The sequence below is a fragment of the Struthio camelus genome, chromosome 3 (assembly GCF_040807025.1).
Source record: "Struthio camelus isolate bStrCam1 chromosome 3, bStrCam1.hap1, whole genome shotgun sequence".
Lineage (NCBI taxonomy): Eukaryota > Metazoa > Chordata > Aves > Struthioniformes > Struthionidae > Struthio > Struthio camelus.
Genome location: NC_090944.1, coordinates 40,888,221 through 40,910,131, shown reverse-complemented (window position 1 = coordinate 40,910,131; position 21,911 = coordinate 40,888,221). Strand labels below are relative to the sequence as shown.

At 36.6% G+C, this 21,911-nt stretch overlaps 1 protein-coding gene across 1 annotated transcript in view; it reads left to right on the top strand.

Moving 5' to 3' along the window:
- The window catches only part of COL9A1 (collagen type IX alpha 1 chain), a 71,226-nt gene that overhangs the window by 31,696 nt on the left and 17,619 nt on the right, over positions 1 to 21,911 (top strand). Inside the window, exons 14-28 of the mRNA XM_009689149.2 lie at positions 31 to 84; positions 1,967 to 2,020; positions 4,044 to 4,076; positions 4,164 to 4,220; positions 4,943 to 4,996; positions 6,353 to 6,406; positions 8,178 to 8,231; positions 9,654 to 9,707; positions 10,487 to 10,540; positions 10,724 to 10,777; positions 10,873 to 10,926; positions 11,176 to 11,229; positions 12,278 to 12,322; positions 13,137 to 13,190; positions 13,294 to 13,347. Coding sequence (XP_009687444.1) covers positions 31 to 84; positions 1,967 to 2,020; positions 4,044 to 4,076; positions 4,164 to 4,220; positions 4,943 to 4,996; positions 6,353 to 6,406; positions 8,178 to 8,231; positions 9,654 to 9,707; positions 10,487 to 10,540; positions 10,724 to 10,777; positions 10,873 to 10,926; positions 11,176 to 11,229; positions 12,278 to 12,322; positions 13,137 to 13,190; positions 13,294 to 13,347 — 783 coding nt within the window. The remainder of the gene's footprint in view (positions 1 to 30; positions 85 to 1,966; positions 2,021 to 4,043; positions 4,077 to 4,163; positions 4,221 to 4,942; positions 4,997 to 6,352; positions 6,407 to 8,177; positions 8,232 to 9,653; positions 9,708 to 10,486; positions 10,541 to 10,723; positions 10,778 to 10,872; positions 10,927 to 11,175; positions 11,230 to 12,277; positions 12,323 to 13,136; positions 13,191 to 13,293; positions 13,348 to 21,911) is intronic.

Below are 21,911 nucleotides of genomic sequence, written 5' to 3'. Positions count from 1 at the left end.
TAAAAATACTATTTAACATGGTTGTTACAGGGCCCAGCTGGTGCAGCAGGACTTCCTGGTGAAGTAGGCCGTGCTGGTCCACCTGTGAGTACTACTGTATTTGCTGAAAGTATAGATTTATTCAATGGCTACAAGGTACTTTTAGAAAAAATGTTTAATTACTGTGCCATCCAAACATGGTTTGAGCTATAACAACACTTGAAAGCATAAGTTTTGTTCCTCTACAGAGATTGCTAATAGAGAAGGACTGTGTTTGGTGAAGTTTGTCTCAGATCACAATTGATAGCACAAAGTTGTGGCCACCCATGAGATTAGAATGAAATGTTTCGTATAATGTTTCATACCCTCCTTCTACCCTTTTTCAAAGAAAGCTAAAATCATAAAGCAAGCCAACCAGAAATATAGGAAAAGTAAAAGTTAACATCACATGTTGAACTTCAGCTTTACTCCTGTCTTCTCACATCTACGATATAGTACATGATCACATAATGTTTCCTTTATCCATTTTCGTTTCAGTGAACATGGCAATTCAGTATTTCTTCCTAGTCCATCTACTGACTGTACTCCTAAAACATTTGCTCAACTTCACCATGCTGTCATATGTTGACTCCATACTTTACCACTGAAATGAAAATTGAAGCCAAATATTAATTTTTTAATTGACCTCTGAAATAGTATTGGATTTGTTTAATGAAGCCTACTTCTTAAAGCATACCTCTCCAAATGCGTTGTCGTCAGTCATATAAATGAATATTAAAAAATATTAAAACTGCCAATTAGGTTCAGAAAATAATCCATCTAGCTGACTATCTTGTCTCTAGCAAGGGCAATAACGGATACCTGGGGAAGGGTAAAGGGCAGGCTCTTCGTAAAATGACATTTTTCTGTAACGCTATTGCACCTTCTGGCAGCTGGCAGTTTGGAGACATCCTGAATCAGAAGTTGCATCTGTGCTACCTTGTTCAGTAGCTACATGTTGGCCTATCCTCCATTAATTTGATCCGTCTGTTTTTGAATCCATTTATACCAAGGACCTCCACAACATATTTTGACAATGAGTTCCACAACGTAATTATACATAGTGAGGAAAAGAACTATTCCTTTTCAGTGTTTTTAACCTATGTCTCTGTCTCTCATGTATTATGAGAACTAGTGAATATTTTTTCCATGTTCATCTTCATTGCATTTATGATTGAATAACATATCATACATAATGTATAAATTACAATATTAAGTTAAAAGATGGGCCCGATTGGAAGATTTATTTTATTTAGAAGTATTCAGAAAAAATAATTGGCAGTGGTTCCGCATCGTCTTTACTTCTGAAAACACTAGAAATTGAAATTTTGCAGGCAGGAAAAGGTTCTAACTTGCTAAGTTCAACTTGGGCTCTGAAAAAGTGGATTTTTTTTCTTTTTCTGCTTTGAACATTTTTGCTAGTTACTAAGATCTTTTAATTCAGATCTTAGTTGACAGCTATGAGATAAAGGAGAGGGTAGATGACCCTGCAGTCACATGCTTCAGATTTCTAAACTACCTGAAAACTATTTGCTTTTTTTTAGAGTTACGCAGCCAGCTCAGTGAACTGTAGGATAAAATAGAGTAAGTTAAGATTCATGCTATGCTGGAGATTCCTTAATACTATATCAGTCATTTTACTTCAGTATTTTTCAGAGTGCCTATCATTGTGGTACTCAAGTACTTGAGTAGTAAAAAAAAACGCAGTTGTTTAAGAATTACCTTATGCTCCTTGAGTAATTTTTAAAACACGCGTTATAGTCTTTTAAAATGCAAAAGGTATTGCTGTGAATTTCGCTATTGGAGCCATATTGTGGGTTTAGGTCTTATCGTCTACCTAGCATGTCCTTCTGTGGCTACTTCACTCTTGCCTATTGTGTGGTATGAGTATGTAACTGTTGGTGTTATTACTGCTATGAATTAACAAAAGTATCTTACCTTTTTTTAGGGAGATCCGGGAAAAAGAGGACCACCAGGACCACCAGGACCACCAGGTCCTCGGGTAAATGACTGTCTTTAATATGTGCTAATATCTATAACATAATTATATACTGTTGTTGCAACTTCAACAAAACCTCTCCTGAAGTCATACAGCTGAATACCAACTTTAGGATTTTAGCAGGCTGTATTAAATCGTAAAATCTACAGGCTCATGTTCAAAGCCTGTGGTATGACTCTCGTAATGATATCAACATTTCATCTTTCATTTAGAAAGCAGGCTTCTTGTCCTTATGGTTATAAAATATGGTTTAAGATGTAAACAGTCTAATTTCTGTACTACTGTCTTCCTGTCTCTGCAAATAGTCCTGAACTGTAACTTTTACAGATTTTAAACTTCTTTGTGAATTATAGTATTGTTGTAGATGTAGTCTGTGTTGTCTGTGACCAGTATTACTCCAGTTGTAGACTCTTGTTTATTTGGAGGAGAAAAAATCAATATTTGGCTCATCACCTTGAGCAGTATAAGCTCCTTGGTGGGTTAAGTTCTAATATCTTTCTTGCAACCTTGCTGCTTGCAGTGGATATAAGAAAGCTTTATAGCACTGCTTTGCCTCTCTAGGATAGTGACTGTGCTCTCTGGGCCTCTCTGGAGGAGGAATCTTTGCCATGCATTTACCTTTGTGTTGCAGCTATTCACCTGCCCAGAAAGGTAGAACTGAGAGTCCGGCAGATACATCGCAGGATAGGTGCTGTAAAATGCAGACTGCTGGGAAACGTGGCTGTATCATATTAATGTCTCTTTAAAAACTGTACTGTTCCGTTGCTGGATAGACCCTAAATCCATATATTTTATGTAGGCCATGTTTCTTGTTTTCATGAGAGTTGTCAGAGACTTTGCAAAGGTATTGTAGAAAATCAAATCATACTTTGAATGATAAAGTGGAGAACAGTATTTAGGAAAAAAGTAGAAGGCAACTCTCAGCAGTGATGTTTGTTGCTTCTATTCAGAAACTGAGAGGGCAAAATCATCAAGTGCCACCGTCCTACTCCAGTTAATGGCATTAAGGCCTCGAACATACCCTCAGCTTGCTTTAAACCCTACAATATAAAAGGAAACCAGATCATGCCTTAAATTCACCTGTGCTTCTCCCTGGAAGTGACTGTGTTCCATCCCTCTGGGGCTTAGAGAATCTAGCTGCTGCTGTGAAGTCATATTTCTCCCTGTTGTGCCTCACAGGCTTCCATTAGCTTCCAGTAAGTGTATTTAATTTAACATGAGAAATGGCCTTCCCCACCCTGACTCCATGTCTTTGTACACAGATCTCTAATTTATTGCAATTCCAGTAAATGACAGACATCTCACTCGTCTATCAATACTTGTGAAATTATTTTCTCTATGAAGATCTGAATCTTGTCTTGAAAGGGACAGTAGTAAGTAAAAAAAATCCTTACTGCAGAATTGTTTTGGATTCTGTTTGAAATCTGTGGAGTCTGGATAAGGCAAGGAATTAATTTTACTTCGGAAGATTTCCTAAATACTGAAACTCAAAAATCAGTTTTCATTAAATCAAAGGTTTAGGAATACCCTTCTGTGGATGTAACATAAAGCGTTGCTACCACTGGCCATCAGGTTGATTAAAGACAGGTTAGTAAGTCCAATAGTAAGTCTGGAGAATTTGATATTTGAAAAAAAAAATCAAACAGTCAATCTGAACTCCTACATAATCTGAGACAGACAATCTGAATTCCTACATAACTTCTGATTTGAATGTGTGGCTGAAATATGTTTGTTTCTAGTTAATAGAAAATCTGTTTAAGGTAGCTTAAAAAACAAAAGTAAGATTTTGTTTTTCAGGAAAGTTGATCTAAGTTAGAAGATAGGATTTTGCAGGTACCTAGAAAATCCTCCAAGTTAGATACTCTTCATATCGTAAATGCTTTTGGTTGATTGCACTTCTGGTTTCAGCTTCAGATAGTAGAATTTCTGCTTTTCATTGCTGTATTGTCTAATTGATCAGGTCTGTTATTTATTTATTTATTTATTTATTCTTTTTACTGACTTTGATTAATTTCATTTAATTTAGGGAACAATTGGCCTGCAAGATGGAGACCCACTGGTAAGATATTTGTGTATGTTTTTAAAATAATATCATCTCAGACAACTTTATCCAAACGACGTGGTACTAACTATGTGTGCTTTTCAGTGTCCCAATGCTTGTCCACCTGGCCGCCCAGGGCATGCGGGCTTAATGGGAATGAAGGTAAGAGATTCTGTTTGTTCAAACACATTCCTTGCAGAGATACTGTCTCAAAGCATAAGGGAGGGGACATGCTGGCTTGGCAGAAGGGCAGTTGACTATTCTTTTCAAAAAACATTGCATCAGTATGGATGCGTAGAATTACTTCAGCTGTGCTAAAATAACCTCTCATTGTTGAAATCTCTTATTGCTGTAATCTTTGGGGTAAAATTTATGTACAGTGCTGAAAGGATTAGAGTATGCTAAGGATAGCTTCCTTCACTTTCCAGAGCATTTGTAATCTGACAACTCCAGAAACTCTAGATACTCCCCAGAACTTCGGTGTTTTTTTTCTTTTCACAGAAGACCTGTAACGTACTAAATTGAAATGAACACCTCTTGAGTCTCGTTTTATCTGAGATCCTTTATGTATTCTTCACCTGATTTCTGAAAATACTATTGGCCTGAGGAAATTGTTAGATAATAACCTGAGAAGAAATAGTAACCTGTCTAGAAATACTGCCTTGTTAGATCTAGGAATAGATCTTTTTGAAGTTGGTGCTGTTTTTTTTGTTAATATGTAGTGTGAACTAGATAAATGTGGCAGCATTGGTGAACGGGGATTGCAGAGGGGACAGAAAAATTGTTCTAAGGAGTCTGTATCTATTTTGCAAAACTCTGTATTTTAATTTTGAATAATCTTCATTTATAATCTTTATTTATTTATTTATTTACATTTATTTTAGGGACAGAAAGGCTCAAAAGGAGAGTCTGGTGAACCAGGAAAACAAGGCTATAAGGTAAAAAACACACGCACGCACACACAAACACACACACGAAGAGGAATGGCTGCTGTGGTTAGCAAGCTAGTAGTAGTTTAGCTTTTTCCTCAAAAAAGGCTTTAGAATTTATTAAAGCTATTTATTGTTTTTTCCAGAATACATGAAGAGATACTACTTATCATAATTCTCCACACTAACAAAAGGCACACCTCTGTTAATCATTCACCTCTTCTCTGTATTTTTGTGACACAGAAGTTAGTACTCCTCTTGCTTTTTTTTTGATCGTTGACATTTAATTATTATGAAATGTATGGAAAGAATTGAAGTAGAATTTATTAATTGTAAATCATCCAAAGATTTAAATGCAAAAGAATTCTGTGGATATACCAAGGATATTATTCTATTTCTCTGCTGAGTAGTAAGAGCGACAGAAGAATGAGAGGAAAAGGGATATTTTAGAGAGAAAGGACACGATCAGAAGCAAGAAAGATTATAACAGTAATAAAGACACCAAGTATGATTCAGCTTGAAGAGTGAACTGTATCCTCCTTTAAAGTCTTTCGTCTGAATTAACGTTGTTTAATATTGGGATATTTATAAGAAAAGTTGAGATGTGCACTGCCTTTGTCTATGTTTCACTGTTGTCGCGAAAGGAATTTTTTTTTCTAGCATAGGCACTCTAAACCCTTTTAAAAACTAAATCACTTTGAAAATAGGAGAAAAGTTTTTACAAAAAAACAGCTCTCTGTTCCTGAGTATTTTGAGAAGAAAATTAATTTATTAAAAAAAATTTCCCTCATTTTTTTTTCTGAATGTTGAGCGGTTGTATTATGCTCCAAAATCCCTCTATGCAAATTCAACTGCCAGGAAATACTATAGTTCTGGTAGTGTGTACTGTCATTGTATGAGTGAGGTTATCATCTAATCTAATTGGTGTTTGACCAGACAAGGCTTTTTACTATTTTCACTTTCAAAAAATTCTGAAGCAGGGTATGCTGTTGTGGTGAAGAGCTACTGACATATCCAGTCTATTCGCATGTATTAATATACCTTCATTAGGCTCTTAAAAAGAACAAAGAAACCTACGAATATTAATATTGAGAAAAAAATGAATGAATGATTAAGAATAAAATATCTTTACTTTTCTTCATACTAGGATTGCTTTGAGTTTATCCTTTTGGCTAATAATCCAAAAGAGTATGAACCTAAATTAGTATCTGTCTATGTTCTGGGAAAGTAGTGTGCCTTTATTGGGATTTCTTTCAAGGAAGACATGCTGATAATGATCAGTAAGTAGTAAATTTACCTTTTAGGATGATAGAGCATTAACCATGGTATGAATTGGCTACAGATGTATTCCTTTTGCTTTTCCAGGGTGAAGAAGGAGACCAAGGACCCATTGGTGAAGTTGGAGCTCCAGGCCCTCCAGTAAAGTATTTCCTCTTAAATAGTGCTACCCCTTTGCTTTATTGCATCATATCTGTTGTCTTCTTACTGTAAGAAAATGTATATTATAAAAAATCTATATATCAACCTTTTAATTCTGTCATATTGCGTATGAGTGAAAGTAGAACTATTTAGGTCCATCCAGAAAACTATGTACCACATAGTCTTTCTGGTCTAAATATTTCTATGGAAAGGCTTATTTTAAAAAACATTTCATATCCAAAATTTTGTATTCTATTTAGATAGAGCAAATAGGTGAACTGTACAGGTTTTTCTGGCCTTCCTTTTCACAATGTTGGTGACTGACTCCAGCCTTCCAAAGCTAGTGTTTATATTTTAAACATGTTTAACTGTGAGATTCAGTCTTTACTAAGATTTGGCGATGAAGTGGCTGCCCCTGACGAGCAAATTGTTTCAGGTTTCTGTCTTTTTGCAAGTCCGGGAAGTAGACTCATTTCACTTCACTGTTTCACCAGTTGATGACTTTACAAACAAGATTTAAAATAATTGTTTCTTTTTAAAAAATAGGATTCACAGTATGCAGAAAGTGATGTCAGATAAACACGTTATGTAAAAATAGGGATAGGCCACACTTTAGAGGTGCAGATTGAGAGGCTGTAGACTCATTGTTATCTGTTTGTATGCTTCTTACATGTGAGAGTGTAAGGCTCAGATCCATAGAAAGGGTAGAAATCTGGTCCCAATAGGAGCATCTACAATCTGCCACTTTTATGAAACGCATGGAGAGTAGGACTTGCACCTGACAGTCCACCTCTGGGAGAGACGTTGTTTTATTAGAGGATAGTGGGCACCACAGTGTGTCTAGTTTCCCTCTAGCCTTGGAACAGCGTGTCTCTCCCTTCCTTGTTGGGCTGCTTTAATCACAGTTGGAGTGTCATGCTTTTTCTCATGTTTTGGGCTGACAAAGCTTTAAATGTTCTGTGCAAAATTCCTTCTAGCTCTATTAAGAGCAAGTAAAAGGGCATCCTATCTAGAATCTGGTTTAGGAGTGGGTTTTGTCTATGCTAGGTTACAGTTTCTGTAGCTGTTTTGTTAACATTGTTGCAGTGCATTCTCCCTGTTGCAAGACAAGTATGTTATGGCTGAGAGCTAGGTCTCTCTACAGAGAAGAGACATGCTACGTAGTTCCAGTCTCACAGGTAGAGGAAAACACTGAAGCCATATTTCCTACTCCTCGTCCAGCTGTATTTTGAAGCAAAATGGTGACGGGATATGTTGTGCTGTGCTAGAATATCTTCTTAGTCCAGTCTCTCAGATGTTGTAGGCATAGAAGTGGAGCATGTTGTACAGTTTTTGTCTACCTCTAGAATTCTATAAAGTCCATTGGTGTTTATTTCCTGCATCTATCTCATACCCTGCTTTAGACAACCAAGCTCTTTTGTGAATCTGGCCTTCATGTTTCTGTCTCTCACACAGACTGCACAGGGAGGTTGTTTCAAATCTGTGATCCTCAGGAAGACAAATGAATGTTTTTCAGACCTTGAAGTATATTTGCGGTTGGTAGCACTCAGCCTGATAGTTTTGTTAGTCTTTTAAAAACTCTTAAATTAGTAAAATACCAAATTGCTATATAACTTAAATATTCTAATATGGAAATAGCTGTATTATTCCTTTTAAAATAAGTAGATAGTAAAATAAAGAATACAGAACTCTAAGGAGTCTGCAGTCTGAAAACTAGCATGGTTCTGATATGAAGATCAAAGTGTGATTTAAATATACTTTTCATTTTCAGGGCATTCTAGGTATCAGAGGTATAACTGGTATAATGGGACCTAAAGGCACCAAAGTGAGTATTAAGTTTTTTTTCCATAAAATGGACTGGGTGCAAAAACGTTCACCCCTGAATGTTTTTAACCTTATTTAAATCTCTCCCTCTCTCTCTCTCTCTCTTTTTTTTATGAACTTCCTCCTACTAGATATATTTCCGTAGCTATAGTGTTTTGTTTAGGAAGAAAGGCAGCACTGGTCTTTCTGATAAATGCATCAGATTTCACTGAAGTACACTTATTCTTCCCACTTACCCATGATTCCCTCTGATCCTTGGATTTATAGTAATATGGCAAGCGTGCAAGTATGTAGTTAGCAAGGTAACAGGTTAATTTTTTCTAAATATTTATAGTAGCTGTAACCTGTAACATATTTTTATGACAGCTAAAATTTATTACGTATTCCCTCCTCTGATTTACATCTTCCTGAAGTCTTTTACTTCCTGTGTCCCAGTTTCTGTCAGGGAATAAATACTGAGATTTTCTGCTCTCTCCATTCTTTCTGTCTCTTGTGTCTTAGGATCTGAAATTGCTGCCAGTGAGATTCATGTTTATACGGGCTCAGAATTTACTGGGTCATTTTCCAGCTGTTCGTCAAACGGTTAAATCAAAACGGACTGCTACGTTTCCACTCTTATGATTTTACTAAATCTCTGTAGTCAAAATTTCTGGAAGTAACAAAATGCAGCAGTCATGCCATTGTCTCATTCTCCAGAAGTAAAATCTCAGAAACCTTATTCTGTGACCTATTTTCAGAAAACAAATCAGATTTGTCCTGATTATGAATCTTTTCGTGAGTGACCCTTCCTAACCTTTCGAACATGTTTGCTGTGCTGTTATGATATTGTTTTGCTTTTCTGACTGCCTTTGTGTCCCCTGAGTCTCAGTTGTTATTTGCTTACGTTTGTGTCCTATTTTATCTATTTGAAATATTTACTACTTCTATTTGACTAATTTACTTACTGTTCCTAAATCTTTTCTGAAAATGTTTGTTCTATCCTTCATTAAAAATGACATATAGGAGAGCATTTGTATTGTTGTTTGCTTGAGACACATGTAATAAAAAACAGCAGTATTGCTGTCAATTTCCATTCACATTTTGGTGCCATGTTATTATGCTATAAAGGAAACAGTATTAGTAAAAGACAACACAAACGTGTTCTGAAATTGTCCAGTAGGTTTTAATAGGGGATGAGCTGGTGGATGGATTACATTTTTCCATAGTTAATAATTACTGGCTTTTGTAACTCCTCAAGAAACAAAATAGGAAAGATTTAAAAAAAATCTTTGATAAAATTCTTTATATTTTGTATTATAAGTTGGTAAAGTGAAACACTGACCTAGAGCAGAAGCTGCAGGTCCCAGTAAGCTAGGGAGCAACATAAATTATTAGTATCTCAGTGCTTCGTTTTAATGTCTTGTATTTTCTCCTCGTTTGGTAGGGAGCTCGCGGCCTCGATGGTGATCCTGGTCCCCAAGGTCTTCCTGGAGCACCTGTAAGTAGAGTGTTTGTTAGCTAACCACTTCCCACGGTCTTCCCAGTTAGATGCTATGTTCTAAAACTTTTTGGCTGTAGATCAAAAAAGTCTGATTAATCTGTTATTCTCCACAGATGGATAAATGATATCATATCAAGTCCAGAATCACTTACTCTCCCCAAAGAACTATGGGGAAGATGAAGACTTTTTAGCCTCTCAGTATTGTAACCTCTTCATCCTGAGTGCTTCTGTGCATTAGGGCAGTTTGGAATTTTTCAGTACGTTTGGTTTTTGTTTGTTTGGGTTTTTTTGATTTACTGAAAAGCATTCATTCATTAGAACAAAACGTGTGCAGGGGAATTTGTGGGGTTTTTGTGTGTATTTGTTTGTTTTCCTTTTTTTCCCCTACAAGACTGGCATTTACTATCTAAAAGAGATGTTCAGAACAGCCAAAAATCAGCTGGAGCTGTCAGCTGCTGTTTTAAAACTGTCCTCAGTTAAAAAGTCCACAGTGTTGCACTGGTAACTGGAATGCACGTTGTTCACAAATTCTACCTGTCATTGGGTCAGGCAGGGTCAAGCTCCTTCTGAGAAAGATGCTGCAACTGACTTGTCAGCCGAATGCCATCATTCCCAAAGCTACTGAAAAACCTGGCAGCTGCTAGACACATACTGCTCAGACAATCCACGTGGCACTAGGTGCAAAAGGCAATTGTGGGCTCAGATTTTCTCAGCCTATGCCTAAATGAAAACTAAGTTCTGGTTTTGTTGCTAAAAGATTTCTTTTTTTCTTGTAGGGGGATCAAGGTCAGAGAGGGCCGCTAGGAGAGGCAGGTCCAAAGGGAGAAAGGGTGAGCACAAACAGATTTCAAATCATATTTACTTGCAAACATGAAGAGAACTAATTATGCTGTATGTTTATGTGTTACTTTAACTGACCTAACTAATGCATCCCTGAATAAGGATATGTTGATAGTGTTCCTTGCATCTGTCATTTCATTGTGTCTCCTTTCATGTTTTATTATTACTCTTAGGGTCCTCAAGGTACAAGAGGAATAAATGGTCTCCCAGGGCCCAAAGGAGAACCAGTATGTATATTTCATTTCTTCATTTGCTTTGTATCATGCTAATTTTTATAGGCTGGGAGAAATTTCTCCAATAATATATTTTTTTGTCTTTCAAGGGCTTACCAGGAGTTGATGGCCGGGAAGGGATCCCTGGAATGCCCGGAGCAAAGGTAAGACAGGGTTGGCATATGTTTAACTTAATAGTTAAGTTAAACTGCTTTGGTAGTACTCTAAATTTGTTCACTCATTTGTGGCAAGCTTTTTATTTGTGCTGCTGCCTGTGGCTTTATGCACAATATAAGAGTAATTGTATAAAGTTTCCATCCTCTGCTTCGAAAAGTACACTAGCTCTGTGTTCAGAAATTAAGTTTTTCCTTATATTTGATTTGCAAAAAACAATAACTTGAAATATTTTTCAGGGTGAACCAGGAAAACCAGGTGCTCCAGGTGATGCAGGGCTTCAAGGATTGCCAGTAAGTATCCGGGATTTTGCCTTGAAAGTGAGATTCAGTTCAAACTAAAGAAAGGTCAGATATGGGCTTATTTTGATCGTGATGCTAGGGTGAAGTGGGTGAAAAAGCTAAGCAAAAAGCCAAGGAAGACTAAATCCAATGCAAGGGAAATTCTGGTATGTATATTCAAAACTGTTTTGCATGAAAGCCTGAATCTACTCATAGTAGCATAGTGAAGAATTCCATCTCACAAAAGGTTCATGGCCAGCATGCAGTTCTCTTACAGTTTCTAATTTCTTCTACCTTGTATATATTTTGGTGTGTCTTCAAAATGAGAGCTGATGTCATCCTGTTAACTGGGGCCAAACTGATACCGAGATTTAGCCGGAAGAGCCAACCTGCTGCTCTAACACAGCTTAAATGGACAACCTCCTTTTGATATTCTGCTAGCCCAGAACATCTGGAATGCATCATGCTCATGTTTTTTCCTGATCCAGTGTACCCCTGTGGTGAGGTTATAGGGAAGCTTCTTGGAGTGCTTTTGTAGATAATCCTTTCATAGTAACTGATTATTTGTGAAAGCTGTGCAGATTATAAAGAGCTAAATAGAAACTTTTTTGAAACATTATTCTACAGGAGTTGTTGTTGCAAGGATATAGTGAAGGAGCTACACTAAAAAACATTTGGAAGTATATTTGTAATGCAAAGTAAGTTCTGCTGCTGGGGTGGGGGTGGAAATTGGTAAAAGCATTCTTGCTAGAAGCTGTTGCACAGAAGTGAAAAGGGCATAAAATGTATAGAAAAATTATCTGTTAAATTAGTCTAAGCCAGAAAAAGTCACAACTCCTCACTTTCCTTGCTACTTCTGTCCATTTAGGAAGTAGGATAATACTCTTTATCTGTTACTTTGTAAATTCAAGCTTGCTCCGTCATTGGTAGAAAGTGCTTCAATACTGAAGAAAAGGACTAGAAAAATCAAATTACTACTTTGACAAGGGAAAGATAATTTTTATAGCTTTTCCAGTCCTCTTAACAACAAATGAACACTGTAAAATGTTGTTTCTTTCAGGGTTTACCAGGCTCTCCAGGTGTGAAAGGCATTCCTGGCCCCAAGGTAGGTTATCTGAGCATTTACTTTCTTATAAAACTGTATTTGTGCTTAGCATGTTCTATTCAGTGAAACTTTATTAATTTTCCATTGTGACAGAGATGAATATTTGACTGAAAGAATTAAATATATACTTTCATCAGCTTTAGTCCTATGCTTTTTTGTGATTCGTTTACTACAGGATCTGGTTTTAGTGACTCCAGGTGTTAAATAAGCAATACCTAAAAAAAAAGAAAAAAAAAAAGAAAAAAAGCCATTTCTTTTTAAATCTGTGGTACTCATTGTTAGAATATCACAGTATTAGAAAGTGAGAGAGGTACCTCAGTTAGCCTTATAAGTGAAGCAGCTCACAGTAAGAATAATATTTATATCTGCACTAAACTGATTGAATTACAAAGATTATCATCTCTATTTACGTAATTGAAATTGAAATTATGGAACATTTCAGATCAGATTATTTGTAACTGAAGTAACTGAAAAAAAACCTAGACTGAGACTTGAATTTCAGCTTAAAGTACAATGAAGGAATGTATAGATGATACTATCTTTTCCTGGGATTAGAGAGCATCCATCAAGGCTATTTGGTATTTGTCATTGTGTACATGACAAAAGAACTAGAATCTGATTTTAGATAAATTAAATAGAAAGAATTAAGTGGAAATTAAACTAAAAATAAAAAAGAAAGTAGAATTTAAAAATGAATAAAGAATGATTTTTTAAAAGAGCGTACTGATTTCCTCTTTTTTATTTTTATTTTTTATTTTAAAATGGAATGAAAAACCACTGGCTTGACTAATATTTTTCATCTTCTGTCCAATAGGGTAACAGAGGTCCCCCTGGTGTGCCAGGTTTGATGGGAAATTCTGGTAAACCTGTAAGATCATTATGCTTCTTTAGAAGACCTAGAAAAACAAAAACTTTGCATCGTGCAAAGAATCACTTTCAAATTCATTGTGTCGCTCCTATCCCCAAAACAGGGTGAACAGGGGCCAGAGGGAGAAGCAGGACCAACAGGCCCTCGAGGACCACCAGTAAGTATTGAATATATTTCTAAAAGAGTGTATTTAATATTACAGCATCTCGAGTTGTGGTTGCTGAAGCTAACTGTGAGATGTAAATATTATTCAGCGCAAGTGCTGATTTTTAAGGCAAATACTAGGTATTACTTAACCAATTCCTGTACCAGGCAGATGTACGTCCAGAAAAATCCAGGAGGCATATGTCCCACAGCTACTTTTGGCTTTGGTGATTAATTGTAAAGCTCTGTTTTGCTTCTAGGCTTTATTTTTGAATAGACTGAGTAAAAGCTCAATCAGAGGGTATGAAGGTGGTTTGTGAATAGGCCCTCACAAACAAAAAGGAGGAACTAAACTCCTGTTCTTTCACATCAACAGTTCAACTCCCACCACTCACACTGAAAAACTTAACTGTCTTAGCTATCAATAGATTACTTGCTCTTTTCTTTAACTGTTCCAGCCTCTAAAAAGAGGCATGTGCTGCGGCTGTATATTACAAGGTTTTGAACTTTGTATTAAGTACTCATTACATGGTTTTTCTGGCTGGGACCTATTTCTAGTGCAGGTAATACGAATGGTGAGGCAGGGTGTAGCCGAAAGGTAGCTATGTCTATCCTAGTAAAGAAAATGGTTAGAAACTGTTCCCTGGCCATTAGGCCAACTAGCATGGCATGGTTTGTCTTCATACTGCTAAAACTCCCTTAACTCACCCCTACCCCAAAAATCAGGCTGACTGCACTAAAGTGTTGTATTGGGAGTAGTCCCTTGCTTGTGTTCCCAAAACTGTTCCTGTGCATTGTCTAGGGAAGTGCCAGCTGGCCTTAGCAAAACCGTGCAAACCATTTATCATGGATGACGATGAGATTCTGCTCAGGTCTGTGCCTTGACCTTCCTGGTTGGCATTATGAATGTAGCCATAATGATACAGTATAGCAATATATAGTAATACATATTGTAATGCCAGAAACGTAGCATTTACCTCCACTTAGAAACTCTCTTGTTTTAGTTTCTTTCACTGAAGATTTTCCTCAATGCTAGAAAGATGCAGAAGACTGGAGGAATTGTTGCTGGACAGCTAGCCCACAGCGGGAAATAAATCTAAGTCTTAAGGAAAGTGAAGTGGGGCAACTGATGTCATTTGCTAAGGCTCAGCATTGAAGACAAAGGACAGTTGTTCCTGAGGCATGTTTGGGGTAGCACAGGGTGAACTTAGGGTATAGTTAGTTTTCTGATTCCCTCTGGAGTGGGCCTGACATTGTTTAGAGTTACAGGTGGCTCTAACTTGCCTTGGCTGTTAATGGGGGATGAGGAGGTCAGGAATTTGAAGAAAATTTTCGTATACAAGCATTCATTCTGATGACATTCACAGCTCACAGGGATCTAGGCTGAGCAATCAACTGCTTTTGCAAGCTTTTCTCTTGCTACTGATACTCCAGGCATATTTGCCTGGAATCTCCTGAGCTTTGCTATCGTATGTTGACATAAGTGATTTACTCGTACAGGTATAGGGACAGATTCATACATGGTGTAGGAATTTACTGATAGGGATATACTCATCAGGCTATATCAGAAAGAATACCTTCTCTGAATTAACTTGTCTGTGTCTTTAAACATGCAGCAACAGTCAGTCAAATAAGAGATTTAGTTTTCTTCCATTTTCTTCTGTGATTTGCATTATCTTATTATATTAGCATTATATTATGTGCTAAATGCATCATATCATGAGAACACATTTATTTTAGACTGATTCTTTGAATGACTGCTGCCTACACAGCTGCCTGCAAATAATATAAAATAGGTAATGTGAGCATTTACTCACTAGGTTGGAATACAGTATCTTCAGTCTCCCATATCCCTAACTCACAAACATCTGATTTTGCTGTTTGTGTTCAAAAGTGCTGGATGTAGTGGAGTTTGTTTTTGCAGCCCTGTTCTTCTTCAGTTGATACTTTGTATACTTGGAACAGGTTATAAATGGATTAGACCAAAGTAATTGCCCACTCTGATAGTGCAAGATAATCTGCTAAACTATGCTTTTAATCCTCTAACTGTGAACATGAATTTACCAAATTGGCAGTCCACAGAAACAGGAATTGACATACTAGGTTAATTATGAACAACCTTGTAGTCAGACAGAAACACTTAATGCAGATTAAATACAATGATTTTTCTGTTTGTCACCCTAGATGCCAGCAAGACATCTGGATATTTTCTCTTTGTCAAAGGCTTGCTGCCCATATTAGAAAAAATCAGCCATTACAAAGTGCACTGATTTTTCTTTTTCAGTAGAAGTGCAAGGAAAATTTCTAAACATTAAAGCCTAAAGCACAGAAAAGAATAGCTTTCAGACAATACAAAATGGAGAAAGAAAATTCATTACTGATAATAAAGTAAGCTCGCATATGGAGTATCAAGCAGCAATTTTCTGCTCATCTGTAGTTCCCTTAAAGTTATGAAGAGTTGTGAATAACAAGCATGTGTAGCTTCCTTCTGCTTAAGACTACAGACAACATATGGCTGGAATGGCTTTCTGTTTTCCTTTTGGTGACAAAGGAAAGACATTACTTTTTCACAGGAAAGTGAAAGGATCAGGATGTTATGTTCAGGAGAGGAACAGGGTTGGATAACTGAACCTCTGTGAGCTTTGGTCCAAATTAAATTTGTATTTATTTTCAGGATAGAATAAAGAACGTTTTCTCTTCTTTCTCTTCTGTGGCATACATATGTAGTAGGTGTATTTCAACCCATGCTTTTAGAACTCTCCTTACATTTCCAGGAAAACAAAATCTCCTCCTAGTTAAAATAATTCCAAACTCCATCATTTTAAGACTTCTAAAAACAGAAATTTTGAAAATAATTTTAGAGAAAGTTTTATAATCACTCAAAAGAGAAATTTCTTATGAATTTTGAAATTTTTGTCACAGAGTTAACATTTGCCAGTTTTTGGCCAAAGTTGCATATCGCTTTCAAAGCCTGAAGATTTTATGATTCCTCTTCAAGTATTTTTTCTTGTCTTTTTCTTTCTTATTCTGAATTATACACTCTCTTCCTTACCATTCACCTCAATTCCTTCCTTCCTTCTTCACCCATTTTTCCATTTCGTTCTTGATAGTAGAAGACTCTGTGGTAGAAATCAACAGGGGCAGCCCTTCATCCTTGGAGTTAGAGAAATCTTGACCATTTACAGAGTAAGGAGAACTTTAGTCCCTTCCTTTATTGCTGCATGGCAGCAGCCATTTAAGAGATCCTCTTCGTTTTCCTATTTCACTTACTCCTATGGAAAGATAGCATGGTTAGGAGCTGCAGGAGGGTCAGAATGCTAGAGGAAGGCCCTGCAGTGAAGGGTTTTTGGGGTCTAGCAAAGCTGACTTTTCTAATATGGGCGGTAGGCCAATATCTGTGCTAGGGGAAAAAATAGCATGCCTTCATTTGTATTGTATTTAAAATTTGCCTGCTTTTCTGAATAAGCAAGTTGCAAAAGATACTTTCATTTCAGCTAGTGTGTAGTTTTTCAAGCAGTTACATAGTGGAGCACAGTTAAATGATCATGAGTGGCTCTGGGATAAATTTGTACTTCTATACTGTTTACCAAATGCTGTAGCATCATCTGGCAAGAATCATGCTATTTCAAAGTTATTTTCATTATTAAACAACTACTGGAATGTAATTAGAACAGTATTGTTACTAAGCAGCAGGTCAAAATTTTGGCCTTCTGCAAGTCGGTAGATGTTTACAGTTTCCCAGGGGAAGTATTAAATCATTGAAATCAAGATAGCTGGATCTCATAAAAAATAGGCAAAATAAACTCATGTGTTGGGAGAATCTACCTCACTACTGACAATTGTCCACAGGAGAAAAATGCATTAAAAAATACTGTTTTGATCGGTCATTACTTTTCCTTAGAAAACTTAAACTGGCACCTGAGGCAGGAGGAAGAGTTTCCGTTTTGTTTCTTTAGTTAAATACTCATCTATTCAGTTCAACAGAAAAACAACTGGAGCAGCATGGAAATTCTGTCTTTAATTGTCAGATCAACTATGTTCTCCATTCCTCTTTAATTCTTTTGTCACTTAATTTTATGTTTGATTCATGTTGTGCTAGTCAATTCAAATAATTAACAAACTCACTTGTGATTTAATCCTTTTTAAAGCAGTCATCATGGCAGGTGGTCCAAAGGAAGCAATTTTTAAACATCAAAGTGTCAGTCCCAATCAGTGGAATTAACTGTGCTCCCTAAGTGGTTTAACTATTTCTTTCGTATTTATTTGGATTTAGCAAGATTGAATTTCTCACGGTGTATTTGCAGATAATACTCCCCCCTCATCGCTCTTGTTCTTTTTGCCCTTTGTTTTTCTTCTTAAAGGACACTTCCTATAGTTCTGAAGTGAAAAAATAGCTTGGACCATTTAAATATATTTAGCTTAAGGTTCAGTACTTGCCTCGTAAATTCAGTAAACTCTTCTGATGTATTTGCAGACCAGTATATTTATGATGTGATACACATTTTCCTAATATTAGCACTTTAGAGGTTAAATAACTGCCTATGTTAGACTCAATACCCTAGCTCTGCATGTAGTCCTGGAAAGAGTCTTCTGAGAGGGAATTACTTACCTGAATTAGAGGTTCAGGTTAGCTGGGCTGAATTGCTTTCTGGATGTGCCTTTGTGTCTCTGTTCATTATAAACAGAGAGCTTAGAGTAGCTTAGATTTGATACTATATTGTCAGATAACCTGCAGTTAGGTGAGAGTCTTGTTTTTGGCATCTTAGAAGTATTTTCAGCTCATTCATTTTCTGAGTCTTTAAAGATGTTTTGCTTTGTCTTATCTATCCTTATTACTATTATCTACTCTTATTACCCCAATAATTATCATATAACTAAAATATAGTTTTTCTATCATATTCTTTTTACATGACTCAAACTGAAATAATGGGTCATTTTCCACAGTTAGGTATTGGTATAGTGGCAGGATGAACAGTCTTTGCCTCAGTTTATATTACATGTTTAGGTATTAGTGGACATGGTTTGTACATATAATTTCTGGGGTGTTTCACAAGTGGTGAATCATGATTACATTTAAGATATAGCTAAAGGGGTCAGCTTTACACAGTCTATAACAGAGTCCAAAGAACAATCTGGATTTCCATCCTGCCAGATTTGCTTTATAGTCAGGAAACCTAAGCCTCTGGATGGATGTGACTAAACTTTCTGATCTTACAAAATTCTGCAGCATGGTTCATATAGGTGAAAGCTTCCTCCTCTCTAATTCACACAGTACGTGTTCCAACCAAACCTAATTCAGTGTTTCCATGCCTCTCCAGTCCTCATACTATCCACCCCTGTCTTCTGAAACCAAGGCACCAGACTTCTGTCTGCTACCTCACTCATTCTGTACTCCTCCACCTCCGATGACAGCTTCCTTTGCATTTTGGACATGCTAGACCTGTGCTTATCAGCAAGTATCTGATCCTGGACTTCAGTTAGCAGTATAGATTTCACCAGTATGGAAAGGCCTTTGTATATATGCTTGGCTGCAGTATTACCGTTGAAGAGAATGACAGCTATTGGGCTAGTTCTTGTGCCCAAAGCAGGCATAGTTATGAGGAAGCTACTTTGCAGGCTATATCTATCTCTTTCTGCTGTCCTGGGCAGTATAATTAGATCATTATTTTGAAATAGCTGCATTTGAAATCTCAGGGAAAGGTTGCTATGTATTTCTTCCTCCAGAAAGTAATAACTTGCGTTTTTTGATGCTTTTTGGTGCTATACTGAAGGTCAAAGTAAGAGCTGTGCAAATGCCAACATGGATAAATCCTTGAAGTTAAATTAATATTTCCTCCTCTGAGATTTTGGGTGAAAAAAAATTTATAGTAAGTTAAAGGCCTCACAAGCATATCATTCATGAACATAACATGTTCTGCAAAAGTCTGTGGAATAGTTAGTTTATTAAAAAATGCATTCCAAAATGTACTTTGTTTATTCACATTTTTCTATACAGATTTCTTTCTTTATGGCAATGCTACTGAATATACGAAAAAATCAATATTATATATTGTAAAAATTAAATTCTTAGTAAAATAGGGTTTTTTGTAGCATACCCTATAAATTGCCTGCAAGAGATTCTAATTTGTGTTTAGAGTATCTGGGCGATTTAGTGAGATACAAATTATCTGGGCAGTATTCTTGTTCTTGCAACTTTTCCTTTGACAGTAGCATTGTAACATCCTTAACAGGATTAAGAGGTCAACAGCAGATCAATAAACCAGTGAAAATGTGAGCCTGAGAGTATGTTCTGTAACTGCTTGTGTGAACTCTGCAAAAGAATCAAATTCTTCACAATTTCAAGGGGAATGAAAACCATTTCAGAGAATGAAAGGAAGCTTTGGTGTATAGCCCCTGACATATGTGATGTTCAGAGGCTAAATGTAGAGCTAACAGAAATGTGAGAAAGACATTAAGTTTCATTTGCCTGTATAGGGTGGTCCAATAATCCTACTTTGGAACAAAGGGAAGGTAGATTTTGTTCTAACCACGCTGCGGCATGGTAGCTGTGGTAGGGCTACATCCTGGTATTGTTTCAGTGTTGCAATGGTGGACACCCTATTGTTTTAAACATGTGCCTTGCCTTCATTTGAGAGAACGACCCTGTCCTCACCAGTGTGAGCAGGCTAAGTATTAGTAAACTAAACAGAAATCAATTATTTATACTGTTAAACTGTTGGAGCACTGCTGGGCATGCTTTGGGCCCACATGATTTATCATTCTCTCAGATAATCTCTAGGCAGTGGCCAGGCCTTAGAGTGTTTAAGGGGCCTTTTGCAGTGGGCATCTGCATGCTGCTTCCCTTTCTTGTAGGCAAGGAAAGTTTACCACCATGGGTGCAAGCGAGCCTGCCCCAGCTGGTGTGTTAGAGTTCCTAATCTAGAAGAGCCAGTTTTCCTCTCCAGACCATTCACTGCTAGGAAAAGCAGAAATTTTAGTCTGTCAAAAGTGCATAAAACATACAGGACATCATAGTATTTTTTTTCTGTTAAAACCTGTGCATCATTGCAATTGATTTTGGAGTGGGCCTGCAAGTATGCATTGTTTTAAACATACGGCTGCTGTATAAGATACGTTGGCTGAGGGCGTGGCTAAACTGTCTTTTTTCTGATCGTGGCCTGCTAGTAACTTAGACTATAGTGGCAGGTTTCATCCGACCAAGTACAGATGTCAGCACCTGAACCTTATAGGGACCTTTCTATAGCCTGTGGCAAAAAGTAGATGCTTCTAGGTTGTGATTCATCTGAGACATTTTAAATGTCTATATTAAGACATTTCAAGAAGCCTTTTTTCTTCTTCATTCCCTATGGAGTGAACCTGAGGTAACTAGCTAAATGTGAATCTTATCCCAGAGCCATTTCACTCAGGTACAACTTGATGGAAGCTGAACAGTGTTTTAAGTTATGTCATGGGCTGATGAAATTCTTGATTGTTCTTTGGGACAAACTTCTCCTCTTATTCTCTAAAGTACAATTCCTGCAGATCTTGCAGTGCTGGCCCTTAATTTCAAGTTATCTGTCCTTACAGATGCAATGTCAATGATTATAGGAAGTACTGTCCTTCTATATTCTAGTCTTCCATTTGCCGTATACTAGCCTCCTTTTTTACCACATTAGAAAAGCACTAGTGCTTGAAAAAGTGCCTATAATGCAAATTTAACAAAGATATTTTGCATTTAAAGTAATATTAAAGATTTTACTGTGTCCTGTACCACCAGCAGAACTTCTGATGCTCTCAAGACGTTTACCATATGAGTTTAACTCTATGAAAGGAACATTGTTTTGCTTAATAGCTGTATAGCATTCAGACATGAACTTTATGCCATATGCAGAGAGAAGTAATACCGACTGTAATTTTAATTCTTTTGTTTCCTGCATCAGAAATTTAGTAACATTCCAGGTCAGAGAGGTAATACAGAATTAAAACGTTAAATAATACATTTACAAAAGGTTAATGCATCTTCTGGGTCATAAGATGAAGGAATTTTTTTTTATTTTTTTTTACTTAAAAAAACTTTCAGAAGTTAGGCAAAAGTTCTTTAAAAGGATAATGATTTTAACATCAGAGGATATTTGGGGAGAAATGAATGGAAAAGTCTGTTTATATTTAATTCTCTGATCTCTCCAGGATACCTAATTATTTCTTGAATTCTGGAGTTCAGTATTCCTAAGCTTGCATGAGAAGGCATCAGTGCATTTATGAGCTGGTGTAAAATGTGTTTTAAGTCTGCCATCTCCTTTCATGGTTCAATATATCACAATTTCTTTCTTATTCTGAAAAAAAATGCTATATTTTAAATTATCCACTATATACAGTACTGGAAGGTTTAGGATCTGCATTTATCCAAAATTTTCTAAGGTTCTGTAAAACAGGTTGTCCAGTTGCATACCTAATAACTCTAATTCTTGATATTTATAATCTTAAATGCTACATCATAATTTTATAACGAGTACCACTCATTCATTTACATAGTAAAAGTAACAAAAGTGTCTTAAGTGAAACTTAGGCTTGTGCTGCAACAGTCTGTGTCTGTACACC